The following is a 16,393-nucleotide window of genomic DNA, read 5'->3' on the forward strand; positions in this document are numbered from 1 at the left end:
AGGCCTGTAATCCCACCACTCAGGAGGCTGAGGCAGAAGGATCACTGTGAGTTCAAGACAAGCCTGGGCTACATAGTGAGTTCCAGATCAGTCTCACCTGCATAGTTAGACCCTGTCTCAAAAAACAACCGCGTCCTTCCCACGCGGCGCTCGGTGACATTGAGCGCTCTAGCGCCGCCGCCTCCTAGCTGGGAGCTGTGCAGTCTGCGGAGCGGCGGCCATGTGGAGCCTGCGCAGCTTTCGCCTGGCGGCGGGTGAGATGCAGGGTGTCCTGAGGGAGGAGAAAGTGGCCGGGCCGCTGCGTTGCGGACGGGAGGGTGTCCTGCGGCCTCGGGGGCCCCGGAGTTGCTGGGTTCCGCCACCCACTCTTGGCGAGCGGCTCGGAGTGCCTTTGTGGCGCTAATGGGAGAGGACTGGGGCTGAGGGAGCAGATGCCAGGATCCGGCCCGTTACCATCTACCCAGTTTAAGGGGCTCTAGCTGTGTCCTTCCTCACCTCCCCATCCCCTGCCTTCTCTGAACTCAGACCTTTATGCATCTACTGTCCCTAGAATTTAACTCCGCTTTCCACCCTAACTTTCCCTGTCCGTTACCCTATTTGAGTCTTCCCTCCCCTTGCCTGTCCTAAACCCCTCACCTGAAGAGTTCATCTCAGCTATCGGAAAACCTAGGTCTTGAGGTTTTCCGCTGTGTACTTGTCTGAAGAGGCAAGAGTTAAGGTTTCACAGAGTAATAGTAATTGTTTTCCTAAAAGGGGGATACATTAGTCTTAAACAATTGTAAAATTAAGTGCTTCGAATTGCTTGGAGGAAAGAGTCACATAAATGCGGAATCACCCATTTGTTTTTACAGTAAGACATTTGCGTTAGATAATTTGGGATCGGTTGATTCGCCACCTTGAGGAAACCACTAAAACCTTCTCATTGTAGGGTCTGAGAAGTCATGGTGCTTGCACCTTGACTCTTATGGGTGCCAAGGCAATTTATTGTTTTGGTTACCTTTATGAGCTTTGAAGAGATGTAGCGATCTTTTGTTTCATAGTACCAAATTTATTTTTTAAAGTTTTTAAAAATTTCTTTCTTTCTTTCTTTCTTTCTTTCTTTCTTTCTTTCTTTCTTTCTTTCTTTCTTTCTTTCTTTCTTTCTTTCTCTTTCTTTCTCTTTCTTTTCTTTCTTTCGTGTGTATGGCACTGAGAATTGAACCCAGGGCCTTATGCATGCTAGGCACACACTCTAGCACTGAACTATATCCCCAGCCTGTTTAAGCGTTAAAGGAATGTCCCTGAAAGTGGCTAGTTACATAATGCAGGTATACATTGTAGATGTAAATGAACCAATGCAAAAAATGTGAACACCAAGTAGTTTCACATAGCCAAAAAAGCGGGGAGAGTCTGTTTCACGTGAATTTATCTTGTGTTGCAGTGGAGATAGGACTGGCAAACATATCTCAAACTGGAAGGTATTCTTTTAATCACAAACATGCTCTCAGCCCCCAAAAAAGAAAACCCTCAAAACTAGTTAATTTGATTTTTGCCAAAACTAATTCATCCCTAAATCATTTGTGTGCATACTATTAAGTATTACAAAGCTTTATAATCAGGCAAGTGAAACAATCATTGCTCTGTAAAAAGGTTAAAACAAACTGTTAAAGCAACTTGGATTGCTTGGGATTAAGACTGTTTTGTAAGTAATTATGCTTTTTGCCTTGAGACTGTATTTACGCATCATGGAAATTCCCAAGACTCTGCAGAATTCTGATGTTTAAGAACTTCACTATTGGTCACTTAACTAAGACAAAATTTGCTGAGCAATTTGTTGTTTTACTTCAGGTAGAAAATTTTTAATACCACACTAACAATGTTACGTGCCATTGGGCATGGTGGCACAGGTCTATAATGACAGCACTCGGGGAGGAGGAGGCAAGATGATGCTCGTTCAAGCCCTGGGCAACTTGTGAAACCCTGTTTCCACATTTAAAAGAAAAGAAGAATCATCATCATCATCATACATGAGCAGTTCTGAATGATCTGTCAATGTCTGACATTTTGTGAGCAACTTGAAGTGATTTGTTTTCCCTTTGCCTATTTTATAGCCTAACACTTTCACATGTTATTTGGATTTCTCACACCAACCCTCTCAGGTACTGTCCCCTTTTTATAAATGAAAACACATAGATCAGAGACTTAAATGACTTGATGAAGATCATTTAATCAGAAACTGAGAGCCAAGGAGAGCAACAGTGCCCTCTCCTTCTTGAATCTGCTTTCTACCATTACTGAAGCTGCTCATGAGGGATAGGTTTGTGTAACTGTCATGGTCAGGTGGGTCTTACTGATATATATAAGTAGAGGTCACAAAATACAGATTTTTTGTGTGAAATGGAAATATGCATTCATGTGCAAGTGGCATTTCAAGAAAAAAGACTCAATAAGCAACCTTAATAAAAGGAATAGATCAAATAGAAACATAATCTAGGTATGCTTTACTCATCTAGACTTATTTGGAGTAAGGTATTCTTGGTAAATGAAATCTTTTTTTTTTCCCCCCGAGACAGGGTCTCACTATATTTCAGGCTGCTCTTGAAGTTACTATGAAGCCCAGGCTGGCCTTTAACTTCTGGCAATCCTCCTGCCTCAGCCTCCTGAGTGCTGAGATTATAGGCGTGTGCCACCAAAACTTAATCCTTTAAACAGTGAACCTTTACTTTAAATTATTTATATTGGAAAAAATTATTTCCTTCAGAAATCTTTGTTGAACTCCCTTAGCAAACAGAATATAGGCTTTTATGAGCTTGAATTTATTTATTGTTGTGTAAGTGTAGACAGGGAAGGGTAAGATAAAGGTAAGTATTGTTAATTTCCAGTCATTGGACACCTCCCCAGATGAGATGTTGTGCAAACCTCTGAAATTATATACAGATTTTTATGATTTTTTTTAAAATGCTCTCTAAGAGGATCCAAAGCTTTAAACTCAGAGCATTCATGTTCTTTTCATTGGGAGTTAAATGGCTGCTGACTCACTCCTGTGGGCTTCATGAGAATGAGGGCTTAGTTTGTTTTTGTTTTTTTTTTTTACTAAATCTTCAATACTTACCAGTGTCTACTTCATTGTAGACGAGCAATATTTTAACCATAGTAAAGTTTTATTCAAAGTAGGAAAAGAAACAGGCTCTGCAGAGCCAGTTTGGGCTAAGTAAAAGTAGGAAAAGAAGTGCATCCTACAGCATGAGGTGGGCTGCCATGCAAGAGGAAACACAGTGGCCAAGCAGAGTTTTCTCCTGAAAGTACAATAAAGTAGATACAGTTTTCGTGACATTGTGTCTGACATTCTGTCAGATAATGATTAGGTCAAAAGAATGAAATGCTCTTTCTAGAATGTTTCTTCACACCTTCAGAAGCATGCCATTGCCCTAAACTCCATTGGTTTATTGGATTTTAAATGAATTTATTATTATTACCAACGCAGGGGACCATGAGCTGCCTGCTTGTTGGGTTTTGCCCACAGACTGGAGCATTAAAGTCAAGACATATCTTAGAAGTCATGTATTACAGTCCCCTGGTTTTTTTATAGAAGAGGTTAGTTATGGCCCAAGAATAGAAATGACTTGCTTAGGATCATAGAGATGCAAAGTCAGGACACAACCTGTATCTCCTGACTCCCATTCTTATTTTATTCTACCGTATCTTGCCCCATCATTGTTCTTTCTTTGTTCTTTCTCACCACCCTAAATGTGAACATGCCCATTTTAATTATTGCCATCTTGACTTTGCTTGTTACTCCTCTCTGGGTCTTGCCAACAGGTTTTTAATTGAGCACATATTGTGTGCCCTGTACACTGTGAAAGCTCTGAAGTGAATGAACTGTGCCACTTCCTTGGGCTGGTTTATTACAGTGAATAAACCAACTTGTGTAATACCTCTAGAGAGCCGATACTAAGCAGCAGTATATATTAAGTTCTAGGTTATAGAACAGATCATAAATGCTTCTGCAAGGTCCTGGAACTGCCACCTCCTATTGACACTATATATATGTCTTACCAGTTTCACAGTTGATAGCATTTCACTGGGAGCTTGAACTCTGCTCTGGTGACAGTTCTGGGCAAGCAGTATAAATAAATCAAGAGCCCTTCCCAAGAATCAGTACACTATTAGCTTCAAGAATTCAGAGGAAAGGGCCAGGGATTTAGCTCAGTGGTTCCACCGCCTGTGTCTTAAGCATAAAGTCCCAAGTTCAATCCCCAATACCAAAAAAAAATTTTTTTTTTCCAGAGTAAGGAAAAGTCCTGTAAAATTATCAACTAAAGGCTCCATGCTAGGATCAGTAAGTAGTCAGGAGAGAGTATGAGAAAGAAAGGACATAAGGAGAAAAGATCACCTTCGATTTTGATTAAGAGGTAGGAGGAGGTAAGGGGTGGCCTTATGAAAAGTTGAACTGCATGAATTTGGATTTTTTTTTCTTTTTGTTTTGGTACCGGGGGTTGAACCCAGACCTTGTTGAATTTGGATTTTTTGAAAAGCCTTCAAGCAGGACAAATGATAAAAAAAAAACCTTTGGAAAATTAGCAAGGCATCTGCATACAAGATGGTAAGCAACTACCTGTGAAGATGTTGCAGTGCTTCTATGTGTAAGGTGATAGGGGAAATAATAAAGAAATATGTCTAGGAAGTGTCTTAAAGAAATCACGTATGAATGTGGAGACAGTGGATAATTTAAGATAGTACTTAAAGACAAGTGCCTGAGTATGGAAGACTGCAGAAATGTTGCCCCATTGTCAGAAATAAGAAAGCTGGGAAATGAATCAGTACTACTACCAGTACTTTATGTTAGATTAGCAAAGAAGATACACTACTGTGCTGTGGGTAGCGTTGAGTTATAGCCGTATATGATGATGAGACCTCTTGGGAAGTCCTGAGAATACAGGAGAGGTAAAGAGAAGGGAGCCATTAGTGTGAAGCTGAGATTGAAACAGTGGAGGAGCCCTTTCAGAGGAGCACAGAACAGCAGCGGGGCGCAAACCTTTCAGGACTGACCTAGTAAAGTGACAAAATGACACTAAAGATGATAGCTAGATCATGGAGATTGCAGGTGAAGTAAGAGAATATAGCAAGTAATTGAGCAGGGTTGAGTCCTTGTAGCAGGATAAGATCAATAAAGTCAAATGGACACAAAGATAGGCAGAATAATGTGGCCTGGCGATAAGAATCAAACATATCTATGACAAAATATCAGGTCACTGCTGTCAGAGCAGTTTTAGTCGTGTAAGTAGGGTACAAAACACTTCTGAAATAAAATATGGTGATGAAGTGGAAGTAGTAAGCACATGCCAGATATTTGGTCATTTGAGATTAGTATTAATATGAAAGATTAGTGTTTTATTTATAGGATCTGTTGAAAATAGATGAATGTTTAATACAATATAGTAGGCTCTCAGTATTGTGAAATAGTGAGGAATTCTCATCATTTACTTGTGGAACAATATCAGCCTTTTTTAAAAGTAGTTTGTAACATACATAAAGAACCTTAAAAGATTTATGTAATGCTGGGGATAGAGCACTTGCCTAATGCGTGCCAGGCCCTGGGTCCAATCTCCAGCACTGGAAAATATATATATATTTTTTTGTTTTGTTTTGTTGTTTTTTTTTTTTAATCCTGCTATCCAGGAGGAGGCTCAAGCAGATTTACCTGAAGTCAGGAGTTTGAGACCAGCCTGGGCAACATAGACCCTCCCGTCTCAAAAAGAAAAAATAGGGCCAGTGATTTAGCTCAGTGGTACCACCTGCCTCCCAAGTGCAAGGTCCTGAGTTCAATCCCCTGTACGCCCCCCCCCAAAAAAAAAGAAAAAGAAAAAAGATTTACAAGGAAGACTGGTCATCAAAACATTATATATAATAGTGAAAAGTGGGAAACAAGTCCAGCTCAAGGGCATCATTAAATTCAGGTTATATCTCTATGTTGGAAATTCTGCAGCTATCAGAAGTATTTTTTTAATTAATATTTGGGAATTGTATTTGTGACTTAAGATATGGTATTATCTGATTATGAAAAATGCACTTTATGTAAGAGCATAGGAAAAAGCCTGGAAATAAATACAGTAAGTTATTATCCCTGGATGGTGAGATTGAGTGCTTTACTTTTTCTTCATACTTTTTTCCCCCAAATTGTCATAATGAGCAAGTATTACTTTTATAAAGTTTTTTTTTTAATTTAAGATGGAGTGATGCCATTTGGCAGGAGAAAGACAGTGAAGAGGAAGGAAGTAGATGTTGTTTTAGTGTGGCACAGTGCCCCTCGGGAAGGCATCATAGGTGGCAGGGCTCACTCATTCCTGAAGGTTTCTTCCAAACCATCAGGAAAAGGATGAGAAGACAGTGAGGTAGGGACTGTCTTTCTGTCATAAAGCTGGCTCAGTCTCTCAGGCCTGGAGAGTTTCAAATAGACACTGTTGGGAGTGAGCTGGAATGCTGATAGCAGAGATCTCCAGGGAAAAGTGTAAACCCATCTCACTGTAGCTTGACCACCAGATTCATAGAATTGCAAGACTTTTTGCATAAGTTTCCCCCCAACTTGAAAATTGGTCTAATTCCAAAAGTTTATTTACAAAATCTTTTTCTTTCTTAACTCTGAAAGTTTTTGTCTAATAGAAACAATGGTACAGTGTGATTTGGGGTCCAAGCAGCCTGCAGATCTCATTATCTATCTCGTTTATTTTTCCTCTTCCTGTCTTTCACATCTTCATCATTACAGTGAGTCTGTTTCCTTATGTCACACATTTGGACTGCGTTATTGTGACACCGCCTAAAAGGAGGCCTAGTCTTCCCACTCCTGCTCCTTTTCTCTATTCTGCCATCACCAAGGCTTGTCCTACATTCTCTTCAGGATTTATCTTCCTAAAATACTACCATCATTGTCCTTTATCTGTTCAGAACTGCTGTTTGGCAAAGCCTTTTGGGATGTGGGAAACGAACTGTCTGTGAGGGAGCATGGATGGCCACAAACCCTGAGCCAGAATGACTTGGGTCCCCATCGCCCCAGAAATCAGCTTGATGTCACTAACATGGCAGTTAGGCTTGTGAGGACTCTCAGGCCGGCAGGCAGACGGAGAAGTCAGTGTCACATACAAGAGCAGGCCAGATCACTGTTTGAAGCCAGAGACAATTTGTCCTTTGACAGACTAGCTCCGAGATGAGATTTCAGCCATCTTGGTCTGATGATGAAAGAGGTTGATCTCTCAGGTTCATTCATTTGTTGTGTCATTAGTCTTTAGAGCAACCCAGCTCTGCTTCTAATGTGGAAACTAAATCAGTAGTTTTCTTCCATAAACAATGTAATTGCCATAACTTATTCATCTTCTAGATCTACTGGGCAGTTATAAAATTAGACATACAGTTTCATTTTAATTATAAAATACAGTGTGGATTAGTGTATTTTAGGGACTTGGATGTCCTGGAATGGGCATATATCTAGCCTTTTCCTTTTAAGACCTAAAATTGACTCTGATTCACAAAACAAACCTTCAAAAGTTTCTTCATCAGACTTGATTTTTCTTATCATAGCAAATATTATAGTAATAGCAGTATGCAGTTTCAGTTTTGAAAGGATTAAATAGGCATTTGGGGCTCACATGAAAACCATTTCTACATTTCTGTAAAGCTCCTAGTTGAAGCTAAGTAGCATTGTTTTAGACTTTAGGGTATTTCACATTGTGTCTTGCCCAGAAACTATTGAACTCAGCAACAATTGAATGATATTGATATCTTTTTGCATCTCAAAACTTAACATTTGTATGAATCATCTGGATGTCTCATTCAGAATATAGATTGTATAGCACTGAATGTCTAAGGAGCTTCTAGATTATGCCAACCACATTCAAGGGTTTAGAGTGTAACAATACATACCATCATGTATAATTTTCTCATGTCCATCAGATGTACCTTACCTGTTTTGACTAACCTGAATTTCTTAAAACTAAGAAAATCGACATCAGTACATTACTATTAACTGAAGTACTGTACATAATTTATTGAGATCTCACCAGTTCCTCCAGTGATGTGACTTTTCTGTTCCGGGATCCAATCCAAGATAAAATACTGTATTTACTTGTCATGTCTCCTTGGTCTTTTCTTTTCAGTGATGGCTTCACATTCTTTGATTTTCATGCCCTTGACAGTTTCGAAGAATACTTACCAAGTTTTCATGCCCTTGACAGTTTCGAAGAATACTTACCAAGTATCTTTTAAAATGTCTCTTAATTTGTGTTGCTTTGATGTTTTCTCATGATAGACTAGGATTATGGGTTTTAGAGACTAACCCAAAGTAAAGTGTCCTTCTCATTTCATCATTTTTAAAGTACATGGTATCCTCATGACTTATGACTAGTAACTTTAACCTTGGCTGATAAGTTTCTCCCTGGTAAAGTTACTGTTTTTCCCTTTCCACACTCTAGTGTTCAGAAGCAGATTATTAAGTTGAATACAGAAAGAGGAGGACCTACATATGTTTGAAGTTTTATTTTGGGTTATAATCTCTTACCACATTTTGTCCCTCATATTATTGTAGTTTGTCTTCCTTTAGGTGATTTCCTGTGTTCCTTTAGAATGTCCTATCCCTTCAACTTTTGAAAAGTCCTTATTTTCTGGCACTAAAGGATGTTCTGGGCTCTGACTGTAATTTCTGTGCTCTGTTGTGGACTTATCATTTATAGAAAGGAGGGCATTAGCAGGGGAGGAGCCAGTACTTGAACCAGCCTCAACCTAGCTGGCACTACAGCCACCGGTAGCAATGATGCTTGTAAGGGATGACTCACATATCATTAGGCCCCACACAAGCAGTGTCAGCTTCATCTAGGACAAGGTTAGAAATGTATATCCTCGGTGGCATGGTACACATACCTGCAATCCCAGCACACTGGGAGTCTGAGGCAGGAGGATGAGACCCGAGACCCAGCCTGGGCAGCTTAGTAAGACCCTGACTCAAAAAGTTTTCAGAAGTGCTGGTATGTAGCTTAGTGTGAAGGCTCTGGGTTCAATCTCCAAAACTGCAAACAAATAAAAAGAAAAAGAAGGACGGGGGATTTAGCTCAGTGGTGTCACCGCCTGCCTCATAAGTGCAAGGTCCCAATTTCAATTCCCAATACCCCCCCCCAAAATGCACTCGTGCTCTTCCTGTACCTGCTCAGACAGAATCTCTGGCAGAGGGGCCTGGTTGTCTGTGTCAAAAGTTTCCCAGATGATTCTGATGAACCCTGAAGTTGGAGGACCTCTGCTTTTAAGATTTGCCTGTGAGAGCCTTTGAGGCAGCTGTAAGGCTTCCTCTAGATTTCCTGCTAGGGCCCTGGGATGCAGAGCTGGTCAGCCCAGGGTAGGTTGGAAGCGTACCAGAGGGTTAAAGGGCTGTTTTTCTTTGGGTTTGTATGTTTTTAATTGTGATCCACCAGAAGCTAGAAAATTTTTTGAGTGTCCGGAGATGTTCTAATGCTTTGAGATTAAAAAAGATCTTGATACTAATGCTTGTTTATATTTCATTTCATTACAATTATAAAATAAAAGTCAAGATCACATCACGTACTTTGTGTTTATTTTTAGCGATAAAAGTTTTTTAAAGTTATTTGTACTTTGGTATATTATTTCTCATTGGTATAATTAGATCATATTTGTATATTTTAATCAGCACTTACACTTTAGGGAGGTAAAAGTTTTTAACATACAGTATAGAAGTTGCAGTAAGAAAAAGCTGGGAGATACTTTCTGATCAAAGTAAACCTCTCCTATCTTCAACTCCCTATCACCACCTCTGCCCCAGGTACCTCTCTGACCTCAGATTCTATTTTTCTTCCCATAATTCTCCCTTTCGGTCTCACTGGCCTGTTTTTTGTTTGTTTGTTTTTGTGGCCCCTAGAGCCTTTGCCCTTACTTTTCTATTTGACATATTTTTCTACCAGATGGCTGCATTGCTAGCTGCCTTGCTTCATCAGAAGTGATGTTCTCAAAGAGAATGGCTCCCCTAAAATTTCACACATAACATACACCCATTCCAGACACAGTAAGATTCCTGTATCCCTTTATTTTTTTCTCTGTGACACTTAGTATCTGAGATAGATACATAGACAGTTTTTTTTCTTTCTCCCCAGTAAATGTAAATACTGCTGGCACAGATTTTTTAATCTCCTCTTTATATGGCCTATGCCTGGCACATAGTAGGTTCTCATTTATTTAATGAATATCTCCCACATGCATCTGTGACTGATAATAAGTGTATATGTTAGCATTTTTTGCTTTGTTACTATTACCCAACTGAGCTGAGAGGTAGTTTGTCTTTTCCTAAACAGCCTCTCTTTTCTAGTCCCCTAGCTGCTTCCATTCAATTAAGGGAGATAGAAGAGGGCAGCTATCTGAGGAAGTAGTCATTGATTTTTCTTCCTCCTGTGTTTTCTGTTTAGAGAGCAGAGAGTTCTTGTAGCTCATTGCTAGTTAATCTTACTCCTTTCTAAGTGCCTGCCAGAGAGGAGGAATGGAACGGCATGATGTGATGTAGGTCACATTGGTTCTGTAGGGAAGAAGAAAAAGTCCCATAGATGATGTTCATAATAGTTAAACAGCAAAGTAAATGAACTTAATGCCAGTGAGCTGTGCACTTACAAGTATTTAAAATGATGAAATTCATGTATATAAATTTTACCATTGTAAAGGGGCCTTAATAGTTCTCAAAGTGTAATGCTGAACCAGCAGTGGCAACATCCCCCTAGAAACTTGTCAGAGATGCAGATTCTCTGCCTCCATCCCAGAATTGTTGGTTCAGAAATCAGAGATAGGCAGCCCAATGATTTATATGTAGCAGGCATGCAGCAGACTCTGATGCACTAAAGTTTGAGAACCATAGCATTAAATAATTGTCTTTACCTTGAGACCTATGAAGAACTAATGAAGAGTTTCGTAGACTTTTCTCATGCCCTCATTCCTCATAATTACCTGTGAAATTGTGACCACCTTAGGGATAAAGTTAAAAAGCGATCTGGAAGTGTTTGAAGATTAACATTTGGAGAAATACTGGAAAACGTACTGTTTTAAAGCATCTGCTTTGTTTCAGCCTCTTGCCAGATGTTCCTGTGTTTGTATCTCTACCCCACAAAATCATCTCTGGAGCAGTAAATACTTCAGTATTACATTTAAAATGAGAAAACAATTGTTTATCTTTCTCAATAGTGGACACTTGCTACCCCTAGGTGGCACTGATGTTGAAGTTAGGCAGAACTAGGCAAAGCTTTCTGGGATCACAGACCTAGGACCTACGTAACAATTACCTAGGACTAGGTAAATTAATGAGACCTCTTACGAAAGAAATCAGACTGCACGTAATCAGTAAACTTCACACAAATAGAGACCCCCACCTTTTAGTACATCAGGATAAGTGCTACAGGAAGTTTTTTTTAAATTGAGTTTATTGGTACATTTTAGGTAGACAGTACAGTTATTCATTATTGGGATCTTATACCTTTACATGACAGGTCTTGGTTCTCATTTTTTCCCCTTGTACCTGCCCTCCCTTCACCCCCTCCTCCCCTTCCCATTTGCAAACACTTTATTTCCATTTTTTCATTAGTGCTACAGGAAGTTGAGGTCTGTACTGCCCATTGCTCCCCATTATACGGGAGACAATTTTTATGGAAGAAAAAAGTTTTTTTTCAAAGGCTACTCTGAAGAAGACAAGAAGGCCTCTTGTTGCTTCAAATCTCTTATCTCCCTGTGCTTATTTGTGAAGGGGTATATTGCAAAGAAGGGGGTGAGGAGCCTTGGGCAATACATAAGGAGTTTCCCACCTTGTCAAAATGAAACCAGGCTGGTCATGGTGATGTACACCTGTAATCCAGCAGTCTGGGAGGCTGAGGCAGAAGGATCGTGAGTTTGAGCCCAGTGTGGTATCTTGTCACCAGTTCAGACTGGGGAGGTTCACTTGAGATTTGAGTAGACAGAAAAGGAAACAGTTGTGGAAATGTCTGAATTTAACTTTATTCTCAAGTGCTCAGCTGCATGCACTTGCATAGCCGTCCTTGGGCACATTTATAGCAGAATACACCATAGTGACCATGTTCCAGAAATGACCTTGGTTATAGAAATTATTTATAATGGCCAGCATTGGCCTTGGCTGCAGAAGTTATCCACACTGGAGAACTGGGAGATGCACCTGCAGTGGAGCTCTGTTGACACAGAACCCACTGCCTCCCAGATCCCCTTCCTTTCACAGCCTGAACTGAAGTACCACCATACTGTGCTTTCGCATTTTTTTGCATGTGAGCAATTTATTGATACAGTGAGACCTTGTCTTTAAAAAGTATAAAAGGAGGGACCGGGGATTTAGCTCAGTGATTCGATGGCCTGCCTTGCAAGCACAAGGACCTGAGTTCAATCCTCGGTACCAAAAAAAAAAAAAAAAAAAAAAAAAAAAAAAGTATAAAAGGGTTCTGGGGATTTGCCTCCCAAGTGCAATCCCCAGTACTTTTAAAACAAACAAACATGGAAACTCACTTTGACCTCCTTGGCCCTGCACCTGCATGGTCCTTTCAGACAGGCAGGCTAGTTTTCCAACAGAGGGTCCATCTCTGTCCATTTAAGCTGAGGAGATGTGTGAAGATGAGGAAGTTGGAGAAGCAGCCTATCTTTTTTTAAAAAATCCTAACTTTTCAAGAACCATCTCAGTCTCAGCTAAAGACCTCTGAAAAACCCATTCCTGCAAAAAGCAATGAAAATTACCCAAAACTTTGAAAAATCAACTTTTTCAGAACTCTAGAAAATAACCAGAAGCTTATAACAATATGAGGAGCAAAGAAAAATGACTGGATCTTGGAAAGAACAGTAAGGTTTCCTGGCATTTTAACCTGGCTCATTCCCCTTTCCTCTCAACTTCACAAAAGAGAGTAAATGTGAAAACCAGCAGCCTAACAGGCACTGAAGAAGGTGGAATGGGTTTGGAGCTCCTCAGAACCCCCAGATCCAGTGGATTGTCATATCAGACTGTCTGGCCTTTCCTGAAAACCCCCATGGTGCTTAACCTCTTTTCACCAGACTCAGAGCTTATTTTGTGCAAACAGCTTTTCCCTGGGACATTTCTTGAAAACAGCCAGCAGCACTTTGAAATAACATGGAAGCTGTGACACTTGGGTCAAACAAGAAGCAGATAAAAAAACTTAACAGGAAAAGCTACAGAATGAGATCCCTTTCCTGACCAGTGGGGGATGGGACATGTGCAAGACTGTACCTGTCCTTGGGAAGACTGAAGAAATCCCTAAGTTCTTGTCTCTAACTTACATTTAGGCTCTGTGACAGCAAGAACTGAAGACTAAACTGGCTGTGGTGATGCACATCTGTAATCCCAGCACTCGAGAACCTGAGGCAGGAGGATCACCCCAAGTTGGAGGCCAGCCTGGGGTACATAGCAAGACCTCTCAAAATATCAGAGGGCTTGTAAGGAAATCGGATTATTAGCTGACTACTCAGCTAAGCAAACTAACTTTTGTGGCCAACTACACAAGAATACAAAAGAATACTATGAAAATCTTATACCCAAAATTACATAAACTAGACAAAATGGACTCATCTGGAAAGAAAAAAATTGCTGAAACTAAAAACGCTGGAAAGCTCTCTAATGAGTAAGAAGATTGAATTAGTGATTTTAAAACTCCCTGCAAAAAATAAGGCCCAAGCCAAGATATCTTCAGTGGTGAATTCTACCAAACATTTCAAGGAAAATTAACATTAATCCTTCACAAAGTCTTAAAAAAGGAGAGAACATTTCCCAATTTATTTCATGGTGCCAAATTATCCTGATAAGAAAACCAGAAAAGACATCTCAAGAAAATTATCACAAAGATATACTGATTTTTTTAAAAAACTCAAAAAATTACCAGCCATGTCCTTTACTAATATAGAAACAGAAATCCATAGGTTCTGAAAGATTAGTCTGTAGTGTTGGAGAAAGGACACGGAGCGATTGAACATCCCAGCTTCCTTTTGGTGTGGTAATGGTCTTCTGGAATTAGTGTAGATCAGTACACAACTTTATGACTATATTAAAACCCACTAAATTGTGAATTTTAAAAGGATGGGTTTTTCCCTCCAATTTGAACATTTTCTGAACTAGGAGGGAAAGGAAGGAAGAAAAAAAATGAAGATACATCATGTACAGATACAATTCAGTGATAAATGTTATGTATATCTAAAATGTATCACTAAAATCAATTTTTAAAAAATGAATGGGTTTTACCAGATAAGTGGCACCACCTATAATCCCAGCTACTTGAGAGTTTGAGGTAGGAAGGTCTCAAGTTCCAGGCCAGCCTGGGCAAAAGGCCTTGTCTCAAACAAAATTTTTAAAACCAAAACAGGACTAAATTTTACATTATGAAATTATATACCAATAAAAGTGTCATTCTAAAAATTCTTTACACAAAGCCAGCTTAGTGGTACACAGTACCTGTAGTCCCAGCTACTTGGGAGGCTGGGTCAGGAGGATCACTTAAACGCAGGCGTTCTAGACCAGACCAAGCAACATAGTAAGACCTCATCTTGGAAAACAACAAAACGACACAAACATTCCCATGAGAAGTCCACACACGGTGTTTTTTAGTGTTCAAAAGTTATTTTTTTAAGCAAAGGGGAAATATGAGAAATGTTTCTCACCCAGTGATTTACTTCTGTGACCCTATCTTACTCCTATTCCCTCCATCCCCTCCCCTCGTGGCATCAAACTCTGAGGCTACAAGACACCCATGTGCAAGTCTTTATCTGCTAGTTTAACAGCTTTACCCACAAGCTGTGAGGGTCCCTCCTGCTCCACAGACAGCAACTTGGGCCTTCCTTTTCAGTCATGCAGAATGTCAGGGTTTGCCGGGATATGCTCATATTTGTCAGTGGTCCTTCCTGGCTTTGTCCCCATTCTGTGGGACTTAGTGGTCCTTTCCTCACATGCCTTAGGACCTGGGCTGTCCTATCTGCTGACTGTCAGAAGCCTCCACCAGACCTAGGCTCTGGTACTGTAACCCTGTATGGACTGCCCTCCCATCTAAACTCTTTGTGGATGTCTGTGCTTTTCATTCTGATTAATTATGAGTAGATTAAATTATTCATGCTGAAGGAGAAAATTACTGAAACGAATTTCTTAAAAGTATTGCTTAAGAAGGTATTTATTTCATACCTTTGTTCACTGAAAAGGCTTAGAAATGGTAAAGAACCACAAGTCACTCTGAAGTCTCTAGAAATATTTTCTCCTTTTTTTGAGGGGTGTGGAGAGATGGCCTCACCATGTAGTTGTAGTCCAGGCTAAATGCAAATTCACTGTCGCTCAGGGTGACCTTGAACTCATGGTCCTCCTGCCTCAGCCTCCCAGGTGCTGGGATTACGTGTATGTGCTGCCATACTGGCTGAAACTTTTCTCTTTGAATGAACCAGAGCCCTTGGTGGAATGTGCAATGCCAAGTCAGGGTTTTGAAACATAAAATGATCCTGAATGTCTTATCAGAGAGTGAAGATTCCCTCCATTACTATGAGCACACGTTGGTGGGACTTAAGAGCCAACCTTGTAGGGTTCCCAGTTGCTAAAGATGGGAATATTTGAGCACTAGAATAACGGAACGCACTGGAGCATGTTACATGTATCAAAATGCAAGAGTTCCTGAGGCTATTTTCAAACCAAAGGTCACCAGAAGTTTGCAAGGAAACCCAATTGATTAATTTGAAAACTGGCAAGAAAAAGAATCAAGCATTAATCCTCTATTTTGTGTTCGGCATACCTTAGAATAAACACATAGTGTGGAAATTGCACCATCATTTTGCAACCCCTAGTGGAAAATGGAGCTAGGAAAACAGTCACCTTTGCTGCTAAAAATATGAAAGGTTAACAAGAGATTTTATAAAGGGTGGATCAAACTTAGAGCATCTATTGATCAAGTTTGATGTCACAGAAGGAAACAAAATTGACCACAGGTCTTGATGTAATGTGATAGAAGAATGTTGTACACCTGTGTCACAATCCTGCTTAAAAACTAATTTGAATCCTATCCAGCTTCCAGTTCAGGTAATACTGGATCTCGAAGGATGTGTTAGACCACAACAGGATGCAAATGGCAGAATCAGACATGAGGGAAACACAGGGCCCTGCTTTCTTCAGCTAATAAATGCCGATTTAAAGAAACTTGGGAATCATAAACCATATCTAGTATGCACAATTAAAATAGGCTACTTATTAAAAAATGTTCCTCCAGGTAAGTTTAAACTTGATACAATTAGAACATGTGATATATTAAGAAAATATTTTTTAGGGCCAGGGATTTAGCTCAGTGGTTCCGCTGCCTGCCTGGCATCAAAAAAAAAAAAAAAAAAAATTTTATAGTTATTACAGGTATTCTGG

At 39.9% G+C, this 16,393-nt stretch overlaps 1 protein-coding gene across 1 annotated transcript in view; it reads left to right on the forward strand.

Annotated features, from left to right (window-relative positions):
* Positions 1-134: 134 nt before the first annotated feature.
* Fam162a (family with sequence similarity 162 member A) overlaps positions 135-16,393 on the forward strand; it is a 26,098-nt gene continuing 9,839 nt past the window's right edge. Inside the window, exon 1 of the mRNA XM_010617935.1 lies at positions 135-254. Coding sequence (XP_010616237.1) covers positions 221-254 — 34 coding nt within the window. The 5' untranslated portion in view covers positions 135-220. The remainder of the gene's footprint in view (positions 255-16,393) is intronic.

The sequence above is a fragment of the Fukomys damarensis genome, unplaced genomic scaffold, assembly GCF_012274545.1.
Source record: "Fukomys damarensis isolate Sample0158 unplaced genomic scaffold, DMR_v1.0_HiC HiC_scaffold_24, whole genome shotgun sequence".
NCBI lineage: Eukaryota > Metazoa > Chordata > Mammalia > Rodentia > Bathyergidae > Fukomys > Fukomys damarensis.